At 47.2% G+C, this 17,488-nt stretch overlaps 1 protein-coding gene across 2 annotated transcripts in view; it reads right to left on the minus strand.

Annotated features, from left to right (window-relative positions):
- NIPAL2 (NIPA like domain containing 2) overlaps window positions 1-17,488 on the minus strand; it is a 194,713-nt gene that overhangs the window by 110,369 nt on the left and 66,856 nt on the right. For both annotated transcript variants that reach the window (XM_063924177.1, XM_063924176.1), the window contains exon 3: window positions 8,381-8,552. In XM_063924177.1, the coding sequence (XP_063780247.1) occupies window positions 8,381-8,552 (172 nt within the window). The remainder of the gene's footprint in view (window positions 1-8,380; window positions 8,553-17,488) is intronic.

The following is a 17,488-nucleotide window of genomic DNA, read 5'->3' on the forward strand; positions in this document are numbered from 1 at the left end:
GATGAAGACCCCAATCTCTTGGATGGAGATCGTGTCTGCTGAGGAAGTCTGCTTCCCAGTTGTCCACTCCTGGAATGAAGACTGCTGACAGATCGCTTGCATGTCCTTCCGCCCAGCTCAGAACTTTCGTGGCCTTGGCCATCGGCGCTCTGCTCTTTGTTCCACCCAGGAACAGCCACTGCTGTTATGTTGTCTGACCGAATCAAGACTGGCAGACCGCGATGAAGATGTTCCGCTTGCAGAATGCCGTTGTAAATGGCCCTTAATTCCAGAATGTTTATGTGCAGACAAGCTTCCTGGCTTGACCATTTTCCCTGAAAGTTTCTCCCTTGTGTGACTGCTCCCCAGCCTCAGAGACTTGCATCTGTGGTCACCAGGATCCAATCCTGAATCCCGAACCTGCGTCCCTCCAGAAGGTGAAAACTGTGCAGCCATCACAGAAGGGAGATCCTGGTCCTGGAAGACAGGATTATTTTCCGGTGCATGTCTAAGGGAGACCCGGACCACTTGTCCAACAGGTCCCACTGAAACACCCTGGCATGGAACCTGCCATACGGAATGGCCTCGTAGTCCGCCACCATCTTCCCCAGCAACCGAGTGCATTGAAGAACTGACACTTTTGCCGGTTTCAGAATCTGTTTTACCATGTTCTGTATTCCCAGAGCCTTTTCCACTGGAAGAAAAACTCTCTGTAATTCTGTATCCAGAATCATATCCAGGAACGACAGCCGTGTCGTCGAAACCAACTGTGATTTTGGCAAGTTTAGGAGCCAACCATGTTGTTGCAGAATCGTCAGTGAGAACACAACATTCTTCAGCAATTGCTCCTTGGACATCGCCTTTATGAGGAGATCGTCCAAGTACGGGATAATTGTAATTCCCTGCTTGCGCAGGAGAACCATCATTTCCGCCATAACCTTGGTGAAAATCCGTGGTGCCGTGGACAGACCAAAACGGCAACGTCTGAAATTGGTAATGACAATCCTGAACTGCAAACCTCAGGTATGCCTGATGTGGAGGATATATGGGAAGTGGGAACGTATAAGTAAGCATCCTGTATGTCGACCGACACCATAAAATCCCCCTCCTCCAGACTGGAGATCACTGCTCGGAGAGATTCTATTTTGAATTTGAACTTTTTCAGAGAGAAATTGAGGGATTTTAGGTTCAGAATCAGTCTGACTGAGCCATCCGGCTTCGGGATCATGAACAGACTCGAATAAAAGCCCTCCCCCCGTTGTGACGGGGGCACCGTGACATTGACTTGATTTTGACACAGCTTTAGTATTGCCGCGCATACTACTTCCCTTTCTAGATGAGAAGCTGGCAAGGCCGGTTTGAAAAATCGGTGAGGGGGCACGTCTTGAAACTCTAATTTGTACCCTTGGGTTACTATTTCTAATATCCAAGGATCCAGGTCCGAGCGAACCCAGACCTGACTGAAGAGTTTGAGACGTGCCCCCACCGATGTGGACTCCCGCAGAGGAGCCCCAGCGTCATGCGGTGGATTTGGTAGAAGCCGGAGAGGACTTCTGCTCTTGGGAACTTGCCACAGCCTGTGACCACTTTCCCCGTCCTCTTCCTCTCGCAGCAAGGAAGGAGGACCCTCGTCCTTTTTTGAATTTATTAGGCTGAAAGGACTGCATCTGATAGTGGGGCGTTTTCTTTTGTTGTGCAGGAACATAAGGTAAAAATGACGACTTACCCGCTGTAGCCGTAGATACCAGGTCAGTGAGGCCGTCACCAAACAAGACACTACCATTACACGGTAAAGACTCCAGCGGCTTCTTAGAGTCGGCATCAGCATTCCATTGATGAATTCACAATGCTCTCCTAGCCGAGACTGCCATGGCATTGGCCCTTGATCCCAAAAGGCCAATATCCCTTACAGCTAATTTTAAATATGCTGCAGCATCCCTGATATGACCCAAAGTCAAAAGCATGTTATCCCTGTCCAGGGAATCTCTCTCAGATGACAAGTTATCTGTCCACTTTTCAATAGCGCTAATCACCCATGCCGAAGCAACGGCAGGCCTGAGTAGCGAACCTGTAGTGACATAAATGGATTTTAGTGTATTTTCCTGCTTGCGATCTGCAGGATCCTTTAGGGCTGCCGTGTCAGGAGACGGAAGCGCCACCTTTTTGGATAGATGCGATAGAGCTTTATCCACCGTGGGGGTTGACTCCCACTTTTCCCTGTCCCCAAAAGGAAAGGGATATGCCACTGGAATTCTTTTGGGAACCTGTGGCTTCTTGTCAGGATTTTCGCAAGCCTTTTCAAAGAGAGCGTTCAGTTCATGAGAGGGAGGAAAAGTGACCGCAGGTTTCTTTCCTTTATACATACAGACCCTAGTATCAGGAACAGCAGGGTCCTATGTTATATGCAACACTTCTTTTATTGCCACAACCATGTACTGAATGCTCTTAGCCAGTTTAGGATTTAATCTGGCATCACTATAGTCGACACTGGAATCAGAGTCCGTGTCGGTATCTGTTAACTGGGTAAATGCACGTTTCGTCAACCGAGCCACATTAGCATTCAAAACACTCAACATATTTACCCAATCAGCCGTCGGCGGAGCCGACGCGGTCACTCCCCCAGCCTTTTCTGTTCCCACTCCAGCCTCCTCCTGAGAAGAGCACTCAGACATGTCGACACACACGTACAGACGCCCACAACCACACTGGGCTATAGGAGACAGACCCACAACGAAGCCTGTTAGAGAAACACAGAGGGAGTTCTGCCAGCTCACAACCCAGCGCCTATCCCGGTTCCGAAGCGAGTAAAATACTGCCCAGACCTGCTAGTGCTTTTATATTCCAATAATTAGCACCATATCTCTTGTCCCCCCCCCGTTGTGCACCCTGTTACTTGTACAGCAGTGTGGGAGGCCAGGCTCTGCATCTCTGTAGCTTCTGTGAAGAGAAAATGGCACTGGTCAGAGCTGTGAGGGCTAAGCCATGCCCCCTTAATGGCGCGCTTCAGTCCCGCTTAATTTCATATTTTTTTATATTGGCGGGGGTCTGTAATCAGTGCCCAGGCACGTTATACTCTTTTGCTAGTGGCTAAATTGAGGATAAATGCTGCCCAGGGCGCCCCCCCCTGCACCCTGCAGTTCCGTTCTCAGTGTGCAGTGACTGCAGCCGTCTTCTGCCGTCACTGAAGTCTTCTGAACTTCTAATACTCACCCGGCTTCTATCTTCTGGCTCTGCAAGGGGGGTGACGGCGCGACTCCGGGAACGAGCAGCTAGGCGCACCAAGTGATCGGACCCTCTGGAGCTAATGGTGTCCAGTAGCCTAATACCCCTTTTCCACTAGCTCTTTTAAACATGGGTAAATGCGCGGGGGCGTGCATTTACCAGTGTTTTCCCTAGTGGAAACGGGTCCCCCGGCAAATTCCCGGATCAAGTGATCCAGGAATCCTACCCTGGTAGCTAGCCGGGTTGAACACGTGTTCAACCCGGCTAGCTGTCTAGTGTGAACGGGAGCCGTGTCGAGGCGACACGGCTCCCATTCACAGTGCATAGGGAGGGCGGCGCTGGGAGATCATGTGATCTCCCAGCGCCGCCCCTGCCGCATCACTAGCACATCACCAACCCAGCAATTGCCGGGTTGGTGAGCGCTGTCTGCAGGGGGCTGTAGCACGGGTCGCAGCCGTGTCAGACGACACGGCTGCGACCCGTGCTACGCTAGTGGAAAAGGGGTATAAGAAGCAGAGCCTTTGAACTCAGAGAAGTAGGTCTGCTTCTCTCCCCTCAGTCCCACGATGCTGGGAGCCTGTTGCCAGCAGGTCTCCCTGAAAATAATAAAACAAAGTCTTTTTTTCTGAGAAACTCTGGAGAGCTCCTCAGTGTGCATCCAATCTCACTGGGCACAGAATCTAACTGGAGTCTGGAGGAGGAGCATAGAGGGAGGAGCCAGTTCACACCCCTTTTAAAGTCTTAAAGTGCCCATGTCTCCTGCGGATCCAGTCTATACCCCATGGTTCTTGAAGCTTCCCCAGCATCCTCTAGGACGTATGAGAAATAGTTTGTGCAGTTTCTGAGTAGGTCTGAACTTATTCAGCCACTGCTATCACTTCAGCCTGTCCGGTCCCGGAATTGACGTCAGACACCCACCCTGCAAACGCTTGGACACGCCTGCTTTTTTCCATAAACGCCTTCTTCCTGTCAATCGTCTTGAGATCGGCTGTGCGAATGGATTCTTCGTAAAATCCATCGCCCAGCAACGATACGCTTTGTACCCGGTGCATACACATGCGCAGTAGTGATCTGATTTGCTGCGCTGCGAAAAATGACAGCGTGTGATCAGGTCGGAATGACCCCCCATGGTTTTGCCCATCTGCTAACAAATTTGTTGCTGCGATCAACTCTGAATTAGGCCCCTTGTTTTAGTGTGCTCATAAGAGTTTATCCAGCCACATAGATCCAAAATGCATCTTTTCCTTTCTCTATCAGACGACTTATGGCAAAGTACTCCTATCCTAATTCAACATCTCAGTGGACTTACATATGAAGCAAGCTGCCCGGACCTCGTTGTCTTATTATACTGGGCTATATATGAGTTATACAGGAGGGAGCAGCACAGTACATTAAGGTTGGGAGGTCGAGCCTGCTGGACACTGTAATCTATAGACCTGTCAATTCTATACTTAGAATTATATCCCGATCAGTGCTAGATACAGAGAGACGGCAAGTATCAGTGGAGAAGATCATTGCAAGAATAATTAACAGCTGGGACGGAAATTAAAAATGGTATATATATATATATACTGTATGTAGGTGGAGGAACAAAGTTTTATTTCTATTTGTTATAAACAAGATGAGGATTTTGTTACAATCAGTCCAGTGATAGTGCCAAAGTAGCCTACCTGTTGTATTTCATTATGGAATAACCCACAACATCATCTGATAAAGCTGTTCCACAACAAAACGTGTCGGTTACGCAACTTTAGGACTGCCGACAACTGATCTTTACATAATCCTCTGCTTTGTTAGGAGGTATGTAGGGCCTAATTCAATTTGCGATTCGCAATCTGTGCAATTCTCGAACAACTGTGCATGCACAGGGTTCGCATTGCGCACACGCTAGCATAAACAGCAACAGAGAATGCGTACACATTGTGATCAAAAGGCAGACACTGTTTGAGTGACAGGAAGCCGGCGTTTCCGGGCGGAAACCTGACGTTTTCTGGGTGTATCTGAAAAAACGCAGGCGTGCCCAGGCGTTTTTAAGAAGGGCCTCTGACATCAGCGATGACCACTTCCAGACTCTTTTTTTAACAAAAAAATTGAGGACGACCTTGCCTGGCGCAGATAGGAAAAATGTTCGATGTTCCGGTAATTGCGTATGATTTTGTGATCAACCCGCATACGATGCATTTGCAATTTCTACGATTGCCGTTTTTTCTCTATTTCTGGGTGGCAACTATTTGATAGCAGAAACTGCAATCCTTACTGAATCGGGCCCTTAGTTTGAATGTTACTCTGCACTTTCTGAGCAACGTTGTTTACTTTCTCGGCAAGTGTGTATGCACCTTAACACTTTTAAAATAAATCAATAAATAAAACCTGATTCTTGCACTGTTTGGAAAGGGGAGGATGACGATATGTTCATTAGTGTGAACTTTAAAAAAGAGTTGACATTTTCTATTTGCGTCTTGTTCAATTTGCTTTGAACAAACTACAACTTGAGTAATTATTATCTATGCTTTCCTTACTGTTACGTGTATGAATTGTGAACTGTTTTTTTGTACATATTTTGTACTCACACTATAGGCACCTATTCCTGGCACATCTGCTCCTGTTATCTGTATGGGGAGGTGGCGCAGCTGTGATCTAAGCAGAATTGGTCGCATCTCACATTTGCGCCCAACTATGAGCCTAATTCAGACCTGATCGCAGCAGTAAATTTGTTCTCTAATGGGCAATACCATGTGCACTGCAGGTGGGGCATATATAACATGTGCAGAGAGAGTTAGAGTTGGGGGGGGGTTTCAAACTGAAATCTAAATTGCAGTGTAAAAATAAAGCCGCCGGTATTTACCCTGCACAGAAACAAAGTAACCCATCCAAATCTAACTGGGATGCGGTCGTTTGGTTGACACAACTTAGGTCGACAGTCATTGGGTCGACCACTGAATGTAAACATGAGCATTATGTCGACATGTACTAGGTCAACATGCGCATTAGGTCAACAGGTCAAAAGGTCGACATGAGTTTTTTCCCATTTTTCCCCATTTTTTGGATTTTTCCATACTTGACAATCCACGTGGACTAGGATTGGAACGGTAACCTGAAGCACGGCAAGCGAAGCGAGCCATGCGATGAGACACGGTGCACTAATTGGGGTTCCCCATTACTTTACGAAGAAAACGACACCATAAAAAGTAAAAAAAACTCATGTCGACCTTTTGAACTGTCGACCTATTGTCCATGTCGACCTTCAGTGGTCAACCTAATGACTGTCGACCTATGTTGAGTCGATCCAACGACCCATACCCATCTAACCTCTCTGCACATGTTATATCTGCTCTCCCCCCCCCCCCTGCAGTGCACATGGTTAGTCCAACAGAGAACAAGTTTGCAGCTGCAATCAGGTCTGGATTAGGCGCTATGAACAGGTGGAAAAAATTGATATTTTTTTTTTTTTTTGGGGGGGGGGGGGGGGGGGGGGCTTGGATGCAAATTGCATCCAACTCTCAAGTGTATGCGGAATTAAATCCGTATGTGCATATACAGTTTCTATAAAAGAACTGCCATTACCTACCCCATATATATTAGTAAAGTGCAAACAGAGGGTGCTGCTCCCCTTTCTGTGTGCTCAAGACATGCAGTGAGGATACGGGGTTCTTCTAATCACTCAGACACAGAGCCGATGAAACCAAAGTGATGGTTTATTTATCATCACACATAGGAGTAGATAATTTACAGGAAACAGAAGTAAATATAGCCCAGAACAATACGCAGGTAGCAGTCCAGATAGTAAGTCCCAGTAGAGGATTTAGGGTATCCGGACTCCAGGTCGACAACAAAAAGGTTAACACACCTTAGGTCGCCGCCAATTGGTCAACACACCTTAGGTCGACGTGGACAAAAAGTCGACAGGAACAAGGTCGACATGAGTTTTTCAATTTTTGTTTCTTTTTTGGAACCTTTTCATACTTAACGATCCACGTGGACTACGATTGGAACGGTAATCTGTGCCGAGCGAAGCGAAGGCACCATGCCCGAAGCATGGCGAGCGAAGCGAGCCATGCGAGGGGACGTGGTGCACTAATTGGGGTTCCCGGTCACTCTACGAAGAAAACGACACCAAAAAACATAAAAAACTCATGTCGACCCTTTACCATGTCGGCATTGTTCCTGTCGACCTTTTGTCCATGTCGACCTAAGGTGTGTCGACCAATTGGCGTCGACCTAAGGTGTGTCGACCTGAAGTCCCAGACCCAGGATTTAGGTCCACAGCAATTCCACACAGAAGTTATAGATAAACAGGTCCACACAGAATAACTTTCACTGAGTCCAGACAGCAGTGATAGCAGATTAGTCCACAGGAGAGTATTTGTATAAGTCCACGCAGTACTGGTGATGCGTTCCACAAGGTACCCTGGCAGAGAATCTCCCCTTAGGCAAAGTCCTGCGACTAACACGAGGAGCTGACCTGCGCAACCTCTTTTAAAACCTTCCAAATGCCCATGATGCCGCGCTCACCTGGGGAGGATACACAGGTTCCCGATTGGTGGGATCCCATTTCAGGTATCTCCCTCCTCCCTCCCACAGCTGGCCTTCTCCTGCTGACCACATGTTGGGTCATGCTCCAAGTTGTCTGTCAGAGCCCAGGTTTTAACAGAGGAAAGTAAACAGAAGGAACAATGATAGGGAAATTGGTTTAAGTCCTGATTGTCCCCTGTGGAGGTGCATCTTCAGAAAGAGATTACCTGGCCCTCAAATTTACTTCCTGTGCGACCGTATAAGGATAATAGATAGACTCAATAGGCATATCAATGTTAACCTGTAACCTCACAGACAGAAGGTCATCCTCCTAAAATAACATAACATGACAGCACTATGTGCCCGGTCACAGCACACCTGTATTTACCCGAGTAAGATTATAGTTCAGAATATATAGGCTAACGAATGAACACGCACATGGGGTAATAGTGACACAAGCCAGAGAGACATGGGAACTGAGGGCTAAAAAGTATATTAATCGCTACAAAGATTGAACCACCATAAATACAGTTTTACCCTTTGCCTCATATCTTTACATATGCGTTCCCAGAACATACCTCCCAACATGTGGGAGAACGGAAGAGGTGTGGCTTCTGATATTGCTCATTATTAATAGACTAAAGGAAATAAAAAACATAAAACTTACCTATCACCGCCACACATCCGAGGGGAGCAATGAGCGTAGCCGGGGCAAAACCATAAGCAGCAAAGTTGCCCAGCTCCCCAATACCCATGAGCATGATTCCACACCACCACAGCTTGCTTTGGTAATACGGTATAGGATCTTGCTGCAGAGCTAGCCGAACATGCGTATATTTCTGGAATACAATAAGCTTGGTCAGTTCTGAAGGCATTTTAGACAAGTAGCAAGGTCAAAATGTTTAAAATTCCACTACAGTATGTATAGTGTAGGCCAAATGTATTTACTGGTCACCAGTATTAGCCAATAAAAGTTTATCATATTTGGGGTCCTCTCTGATTGGTCCATTTTCCCCGTGGTCAAGTAGGAGCTGATCAAACAACCCTAGAAGACCTCTCATCATTACGTGAAATCAATACAAAAATACAGTAACATGCAGTACGAGACCAGTATTCATAATGCAGTTATCTGCACTTACAGGTGGTTATACATGGGCCATTCAACACTCAGCCTGAGAACAAAGCAACGGGTTTCATCTCCAATTTGACCATACAAATTTCAAGTGTAGGCAACAGGTTGACAATGGCAATTTCCCAACTACATTTGTGGGAATGCCTAGCAACGATCCTGTTTAAGTAAACCAGAAAACTCAAGATCCGCACTAGCTTTCAGGCAATGCATGCTGGGATTTTGGACCAATTTACCTAAAACCAGTAGCTGTAACTAACAAGTCTCTGTAACTAACAAGAAGCTGTAATAGAAGGGCGCATCCCTGGGTTTCGGTAAAGTTGTCTCCTGCAGAAATGCATCAAAAAAATGTTTTTTCTTTACGAAATCTTGACTGGAATTTACCACGTTTTATATATAGTACTTTTCCAAACCACCTCTCAGTCCTCTCCTTCAGTCCCTGTAAATATAGTTTTAAGTTTGGTACGTTCCGTAAATGTTATTTTCCTGTAAACCTATTTAGGAATTCTATTGCTATGTTTTTCATATAATTGTCAGTATTTCTGCAAGTAATTTATTATTATAAATAATTTGAGACGTGTTGGTAAAAAAACAACATAGGGGTCTATGTACTGAGCTTGGAGAGAGATAAAACAGCAGCCAATCAGCTCCTAACTTGTCATTTTTCATACGCAGTATGTAACATGGCAGTTAGGAGGTGATTAGTTTGTACTTTCTCTCTCTCCAAGGCTTAGTACATAGACTCCATAGTCACCAACACGCAAACGCCAGTGGCAACAGAAACAAGATATACAAGTAAATTAGTGGACCAGGACCAATTCAAATTATTTAGGGTCAATGGAATGGGCAAAACCAGTGCTGGTGGGGCGTGGCTTGGCCGAGCATGGAGTAAGGAGCTAGGAGTTAGAGCTCCGTCTATCCTGCTGTCTTTATCCCGATTCCCCCGCTGGTGATCGCTCCTGACCTGGCTCACCCTTTGTGTCTCTTGGCCCTGGGCGGGACTGTGTCTCTACCCTGGGCGGCCGCTGGACGGATCGCGGCCTACACCGCTCTGCCTCACTCCTTCCGTCTGACCGGAAGTGTGGCGCCATATTGAGAACTAACAGCGGAGGCCGGGGACGCGCTGGGCCGGAGCTCCCTTCACCTGTGCCCTCTGCTGCTTCTGCTGATCCGGAGGTCGGCGTGTGCCCCTCTCTCCCTCCACCTTGCGACTGGCGGGCTGACTGTCCCTGTGTGGCGGTGATTGCTGCTGACAGTGCGGGGGTGCATCTATCTGCACTGACTGTGCCTCCTGACGACCCCTGCCTCCCTGCACTGCTGGTTGGAGCCTCCCTGTCTGCACTACTTTGCCTGCGGGGCTGCCTGGACACCTGCAGCTATCCTACTCTGCCTACATTGCTGGTTGGCGCTTCCCTATCTACACTACTCTCCATGAGGGTCCACTCGAAAGCCTGCTGCGGATTATACAGCCTGACTGCTGCCACTAAAGATTTCCTTTTCCCTGCTTGTGTTCATTCACCTAAGTGAGACTCTGGAAGCCTGAAGATTTTACAGCCTGTGGTGAGCACGTATTGTTTGTTCTATATCATCGCTGCGGGAGTCCTCTCTCTGCATTACTTCAGTAGCTTTGCTCTCGCACTTGGCCTCTACTGTTATTGCTATTTCTACCTCCACCCCCGTGTTCCACCTGTGTCCCGTCATGGTGCGTGGGGGCAGTACTGCTGGTGCTACCGCTGCTGCTAAGCTTGAAAAATATGCTAGAGGCTCTCAGTCTTCCTCCCAACCCACCCAGGGTACTGCTCCCCCATCCCCTCCTTCCCCCTCGGGGAGTCATGGATAAAATCGGCCAAGTACAGGTGGATATCACTTTAATCAGACATGACATGCAAAAGATTCGTGAACGGGTGGGGGAAGCGGAGCACCGTATCTTCGACTTAGAAGACGTCACCAATCCTCTTAAAGATACGTTTTCCAATCTCACAACTCAAATGTCGGCAGTTAAGGCGAAGCTCTCTGATATTGAAGGAAGACTACGTCGTAATAACGTCCGCTTTGTGGGCCTCCCAGAGAGAGCGGAGGGCTCCTCCCCAGAATCGTTCCTGGAAACATGGCTTCTCCGATTATTTCAACGCGATGACTTTGGTCCTCAGTTTTCTGTGAAGAGGGCACACCGATTGCCTGCCAGGGCTCCTCCCCCTGGCGCACCTGCACGCACTTTCATAGCCCGTTTCCTACACTACAGGGACCGGGATGCGGTCCTGCGGCTGGCCCGCACACAGGGTCCTTTGAAATTTCACAACCATGATATTTCTGTTTATCCGGACTTCGCCGTAGATGTTCAGAAGTCGCGTGCGCAGTTCCTTCAGGTCAACAGGAAGCTTCGTGACCATCAAATCCAATATGCCATGTTGTTTCCGGCACGTTTAAGGGTGGTGTATGATGGCTCCACACACTTCTTCAATACCCCTCAAGAGGCGGAGGCCTGGCTGGAGCGTAGACCTCGGGCCCCTAACTGAGGACTGTTTCTCTCTCAGGGGTCGCATTGTTTGCTGGGTTTTGTACTCCTGCTATTCATGTAGCGGGAACGATCTTTAAGTTTAGGAGCTGAATGCTAGGATATAGCCTTTTTGTAGAGGCAATACTTGTCTCTACTCCCTGGGGTTGCTATAGGTTTTCAGCTTTAGTTTAGTTAGTTTTTTTGGGATCCAGGCGTGTCTAGTTTGGGATGGATATGCAGGGAGGGGGGTGTTTGGGCAGTTTTGGGTTTGTCTTTTTTTCTTGTGTATGTATTGCTCCATGTGTCACTGTGTTATTTTTTTTCTTGAACTGCAATGTGTCTATGTTTTTTCTTATATGTGCCTTTGGTCTCCGGATGCTCTACCTGCTTGCTGGTGGAGGGCCGCAGTGGTCCCTTTGCTCCTTCCTTCTCTACACTCCGGGTTCTTCTCTGTTACGTGTCCTGCTTGCCTTGGATATTCCTCTTTTTCTGCCTCTCCATATTCGCCCCTTGCTTCTTTTCTCCTTCTGTCCTTTCTTTCTTATACTCATGGCTGCATGGGTTGATGGACTCCGCATACTCGGCTGGAATGTGAGGGGCCTGAATGACCGCATCAAGCGGGCTCTGGTTTTATCTCAGGTGAGGAAGTATAAGGCAGATGTCATATGCCTCTCCGAAACACACTTGGTTGGCACTAGAACCTTGGCTCTCAGGAAGTCCTGGGTTGGTCTCTCCTATCATTCCACCTTTTCTGCTAATTCCAGGGGGGTTTCAGTTTTGGTGCGGAAGTCGGTTAATTTCCATTTAGTTCATAGTCAAATTGACCAATATGGCAGGTATGTATTCCTTAGGGCTTATGTTAACCGTACACTTTTGCATATACTTGCTGTTTATACCCTCCCCCCCCCCTACAATAATGAAGTACTCCGACAGGCAATGTCGTTTATTGCTACTTCTCCCTCAGCACCGGTCCTTTGCATCGGAGATTTCAACAATGTTTTAGATAAAGTTTTAGATCGGTGGGCTGAGCTTCCCCCTTCTCTACCCACTACTTCCCCGTCCCCCACACCGTTTGCGAGGCTGGTTGCCGAGCTTGGGCTCCTGGATGTTTGGAGGCTGAGACACCCCAAACAACTACAATACTCTTGCCACTCGGCCAGTTTTCACACGTTCTCGAGAATAGATTTGGCCCTCGTTTCCCCTGATCTCACTGCTAGAATACTAGATGTCCAGTACCTACAGAGGGGAATCTCGGACCACTCACCCTTGCTGGTGGCCCTAGATTCTGTGCCTGTCTGTGGGGCTAAACTTTGGAAATTGAACCCCTTTTGGTTGACCTTGTTGACTGATCATGAGGCCTTGGTTCGTGAATGGAGTGATTTTGAGGTTCATAATGCGTCCTGTTCTGATCTACTGGTTAAACATGACGCATTTAAGCCTTCGCTACGGGGCTCCTTCATACGACAAATAGCTAGTGTCAAAAAATCTAGTAGGGAGGAGGAGGTGCGCCTGGAGCTTGCCTGTTCCCAATCTGAGTCTGTTTACCTTTCTACTAAGACCCTTAGTGACCGAGTGAGGTGGGATTTGGCCAGGAAAGCCTGGTCTGACCATTTACTTGATAAATCAAGGCGCAAATTACTTTTCTCCCAGCATATTCACAATCGGACACGGGGGGTAGTTACTTGGCTTTTCTAGCTCGGGGGGAGAGAACTGGAGGTTCCATTCAGCAGATCAGTGATGCCCAGGGCGAAATGGTCTATGCCACTCCTGAGATAGCCCAGGTTTTCCAGTCCTTTTATTCCTCGTTGTATGCCTCTAAAGTCACTTATACCTGCAGTCAACTACAGCAATATCTTTCATGTATTGTCCTACCACAATTGTCCCAACAATCTATAGATTTTTTAGATGCTAGTATCACTCCAGAGGAAGTTGAGGCAGCTATTGCCTCCTTCCCTAATAAAAAGGCCCCGGGTAGCGACGGTATACCGGTTGAAGTCTATAGACAATATCGTGCAGACTTTGTCCCCTATCTTTTGACTCTCTTTAATGCTTTGCTAGAGGGTGCTCGTTTGCCTCCTTCTATGTAAGAAGCTATTATTGTGGTGATCCTCAAACCAGGTAAGGACCCTACGGCCCCAGAATCCTACCGCCCAATCTCATTGCTATCTACTGATGTCAAGATTTTGGCCAAAATTCTGGCACTTAGACTCAATAGTGTTATCACTTCGATCATTCATGATGATCAGACAGGATTTATGCCAGGCAAGTCTACTCTCCAAAATTTGAGGCGACTGTTTTGTCACCTGCAGATGGGGGACCAGTCCGAGGAGCTGTGGTGGTTTCCCTGGATGCTGCCAAGGCCTTCGACTCTGTGGAATGGGAGTATTTGTGGGAAGTCCTTAGACGATTTGCTTTTGGCCCCAAATTCATACGCTGGGTACAATTACTCTATTCCTCCCCCGTGGCTCGAATATCTGTCAATGGCTATGTAACATCCCCATTTGCTTTGTCTCGTGGTACTAGACAGGGCTGCCCACTGTCCCCTGCCCTTTTTGCCCTGGCTGTGGAACCATTGATGTGTTTCATTAGAGCGTCCCCTGATGTTAGGGGCATTACTATTGACGGTCATGAGGATGTTATTGCATTATATGCCGATGACATGCTTTTGTTTCTCAGTGACCCTGATGCTTCTCTGACCTCCCTTCTAAATATTGTTGATACATTTGGCCTCTATTCCGGCCTGACCATCAACTGGAATAAATCTAATGTCTTTCCCATATCTGGTATTCTTCCTGACCCATTGCCTATTGTGTCCTCCTTGAACTGGACCCTTCGCTTTCAGTATCTTGGTGTCTGGATCACTCCTAATGTTAAGTCTTTTGTACATCAAAACATTGACCAGGTCACGGTGGATCTGAAGCGACGGATTCATGTATGGAAGAAGCTTCCCCTTACTGTTACGGGTCGCATTAACTTGATCAAGATGGTGATACAACCAAAATATCTTTATCTATTGCAGCACTCTCCTACTTATATCCCCAAGAAAATTTTCACTAGCATTGATAGTGTGCTTTCCTCTTTTGTTTGGGGCGACAAAACGCCTAGGGTTGCCCTGAGAGCTCTGGTTAGGGCTAAATTGGATGGAGGTTTGGGTTTTCCCAATCTCCGGGCCTATTATCTAGCTGCCCAACTTGCGCATTTGTCTAGTTGGATTCTCAGTAGGGATAGTCCCACGTTTGAGAGATTCTTTGCAGAGTATGTGGGGTCTCACTTCTCCCCTGTCCAGTTCCTTCTCTCTGCCTCTTCTACTGCTGGTCTTCCTCCTTTACTCCGTCAGTCGCTACTTGTATGGCGTCAAACTCACTCCTACTATGCATGGCGAGGTACAGATTCTGACACGCCACTTTGGTTTAACCCAGCGTATAGGGAGTTATTGCAGCTCTCACAGGACAACATATGGATTGGGGCGGGCCTTACCACAGTTTCACAACTGTATGATAATGGTGTTTTTAAATCTTTCAAACAACTGCAGGAGGAGCTTGAAATATCCAATAGATCCTTTTATCGTTATCTACAGCTCCGCCATGCGGTGCAGGCACAGTTTGGGGCCTCGCCTCCGTCCATTTCTGATTCCCCGATTAAAGACATGGTTATGAATTTGGGTACAAGTCACCAAGTTTCCACTTTATATGTTAGTCTTAATGCCTACATCTGCCCGAATATATTTGACCAACTTAAACTTAAGTGGGAGCAAGACATTGGCCCACTTACAGATGACCAATGGCTCCAGGTGTTGTGCTCTCTTAAATATACTACTCAGTGTGTCAAGTACCAGCAGGTTTATTTCTTTGTTTTACATAGGACGTATAGAACTCCAGTTTCTTTATGTAAAGCAGGTCTGCGGCCTGGTACTACCTGCCCAAGATGTGGTGCCCCTGAAGCTACCTTTTGGCATCTGCTATGGCTGTGCCCCACTGTATATGCCTTTTGGGAAGCAGTCTGGTTGGACATTCTGCTTACTGAACCTACGCTGCCCCCCCTTTCTCCTACACTGTGTATGTTTGCGCTAGACTTAGAGGAATCCTACTGCCCGGCATTATACAAATATGTTCTTTGACTGACTACCTTAGCTTAGGTGATTATAGCGCGTAACTGGTTTGCTACTTCTTCCCCTAATGTGTACAACTGGCGAGCCCTAGTAAATGAGGTGTCAGGACATGAGAGGTTTACACGTAGGTCTAGAGGGACCCTGCCCCATTACCTCAGCAAGTGGGATAGGTGGAATACCTCCCGTCTGGCTGCAGCTGGAGCACTATTCTCTAACTGATTGAGGCTAAGTATGTGAATTTGCGAGATTGTCGTGACACTTATTATCTTTATCTATGTGACACTGTGACACAGATTGCATTATTTGCTGTATTTTTCCTGTACCTTTTTCTTTGTTTTGTTTGGTGTTTTGGTTTTGTTCTGTATTTAATGTTTTTTGTTTTTCCCTGAAAAACTTCAATAAAAAAATTACACAAGTAAAAAAAAAAAACCCAGTGCTGGTGACTTCCAATCATAACATATGTGGATAAGCAGAAGCGAGTCTGGTCCCTCACCACATAACTGAGCCAAAGGGTGACATATAAACACAATTTATTTCATTTAGAGGTCTTTTTATCACCATCCGCATCTGATGATGCGGATGACAGGTGATAAATTTGATCAAACTCGCACTGCGATAACGGAGTACATCATATGGATGTATCAGAATCAGAATCTACTTTGTTGGCCAGGTATACTCGCGTATACCAGGAATTGTTTGCGGTGTACAATACTTCGCCAAATAACAACAAAAAAGGGAAATACATCACATAATACATAAAATAGCCTATATACACACACGACATACAGTGCTACAAGAACACTGTATACAATTGCATCTCAGTTCACTGCGCCAGACATGTTACACATAATTTAGTAAATGAACAGCTAATGGAAATAAAAAAAATTGTTCTGAGAATGGACCTGTAACGCCTGCCTGATGGAACCATTTCAAACAGGTCGTGGCCAGGGTGCAGCTCGTCTGTCATGATTTCCCCTGCACGTTTCTTAAATCAGGACAGGTAAAGGTCCTGGACAGATGGGAGGACGGTTCCAACTATATATTCTGCAGCCCTCACTACCCTCTGTAACTTCCGTCTATCACACTCATTGGCAGCTCCATACAGAGCCGGATTAACAATGGGGCGGATGGAGCTGCAGCTCCAGGCCCCCAATTGAAAATAGGCCTTCAGGAAATCAGCATAACTATGGGGTGGTCCGGTTGTGTACAGAACCACCCCTTAGCAATGCATCTATAACCTGTGATCACTGTCCTTGTCCTCGTTATAGGCAGCCTCCATGCGGATCCTACACAGGCTGCAGGTGCCGCCGGAGTGGATCCCCACAGCGGAATTAAGGAAGGGAGAGTGCTCCTCCCCTTCCTCCTGCCCTCCCCTTCCCAGCAGCCTGCGCGGTCTGCCTGTACAGTGTACCCGCTCCTCTGTGACAGGCGGCCGCTGCAGAGAGGAAGGCAGGCTGCAGCTCGGCATATGTGATTCAAGGCACACAGACCGTCTGGCCCAGGGGCTTCCTTCTGTGGGTCCTATACATCTGTGACACGGTGCTCTGGTCCTGGAGCTCAGTAAAAATAGGTAAGCAGTCTGGGGGTAACTATAATGCTGCCTGTGCCTGTCCAAATGTGGTGGGACTACAAGTCCCAGCGCATCTTGTCAACTGGATGTGCTGGGACTTGTAGTGCCATCACAGCTAGGAATTGTATAGAAAACTGGTGCCACCGGGTAATCCTGTAATAGAGCATCTGCCACAATCTTAGTGATCACATTATCATCAACCGCTTGTACTAGCAATTGTCGTAATTCGTCATTATATTGGCAGGTGGGGTCCCTTTGTAACTGGCTATAGACATCTACCTCATTCAGTTGCCTATACGCCTCCCTTCTGTATTGCTGTATGTCTTGAACAATGACCCCCCCACCCTTATCTGCCGGACGAATTACGATTCGCTTATCCTTACTCAGAGTTTGCAATGCCTCTCTCTCGCCCCGAGTTAAATTATCATACACGTGTTTCTGTTTGCTAACAGACTCCTTCACTTTGGAGTC

Source organism: Pseudophryne corroboree, chromosome 5 (genome assembly GCF_028390025.1).
Source record: "Pseudophryne corroboree isolate aPseCor3 chromosome 5, aPseCor3.hap2, whole genome shotgun sequence".
In the NCBI taxonomy this organism is placed as follows: domain Eukaryota; kingdom Metazoa; phylum Chordata; class Amphibia; order Anura; family Myobatrachidae; genus Pseudophryne; species Pseudophryne corroboree.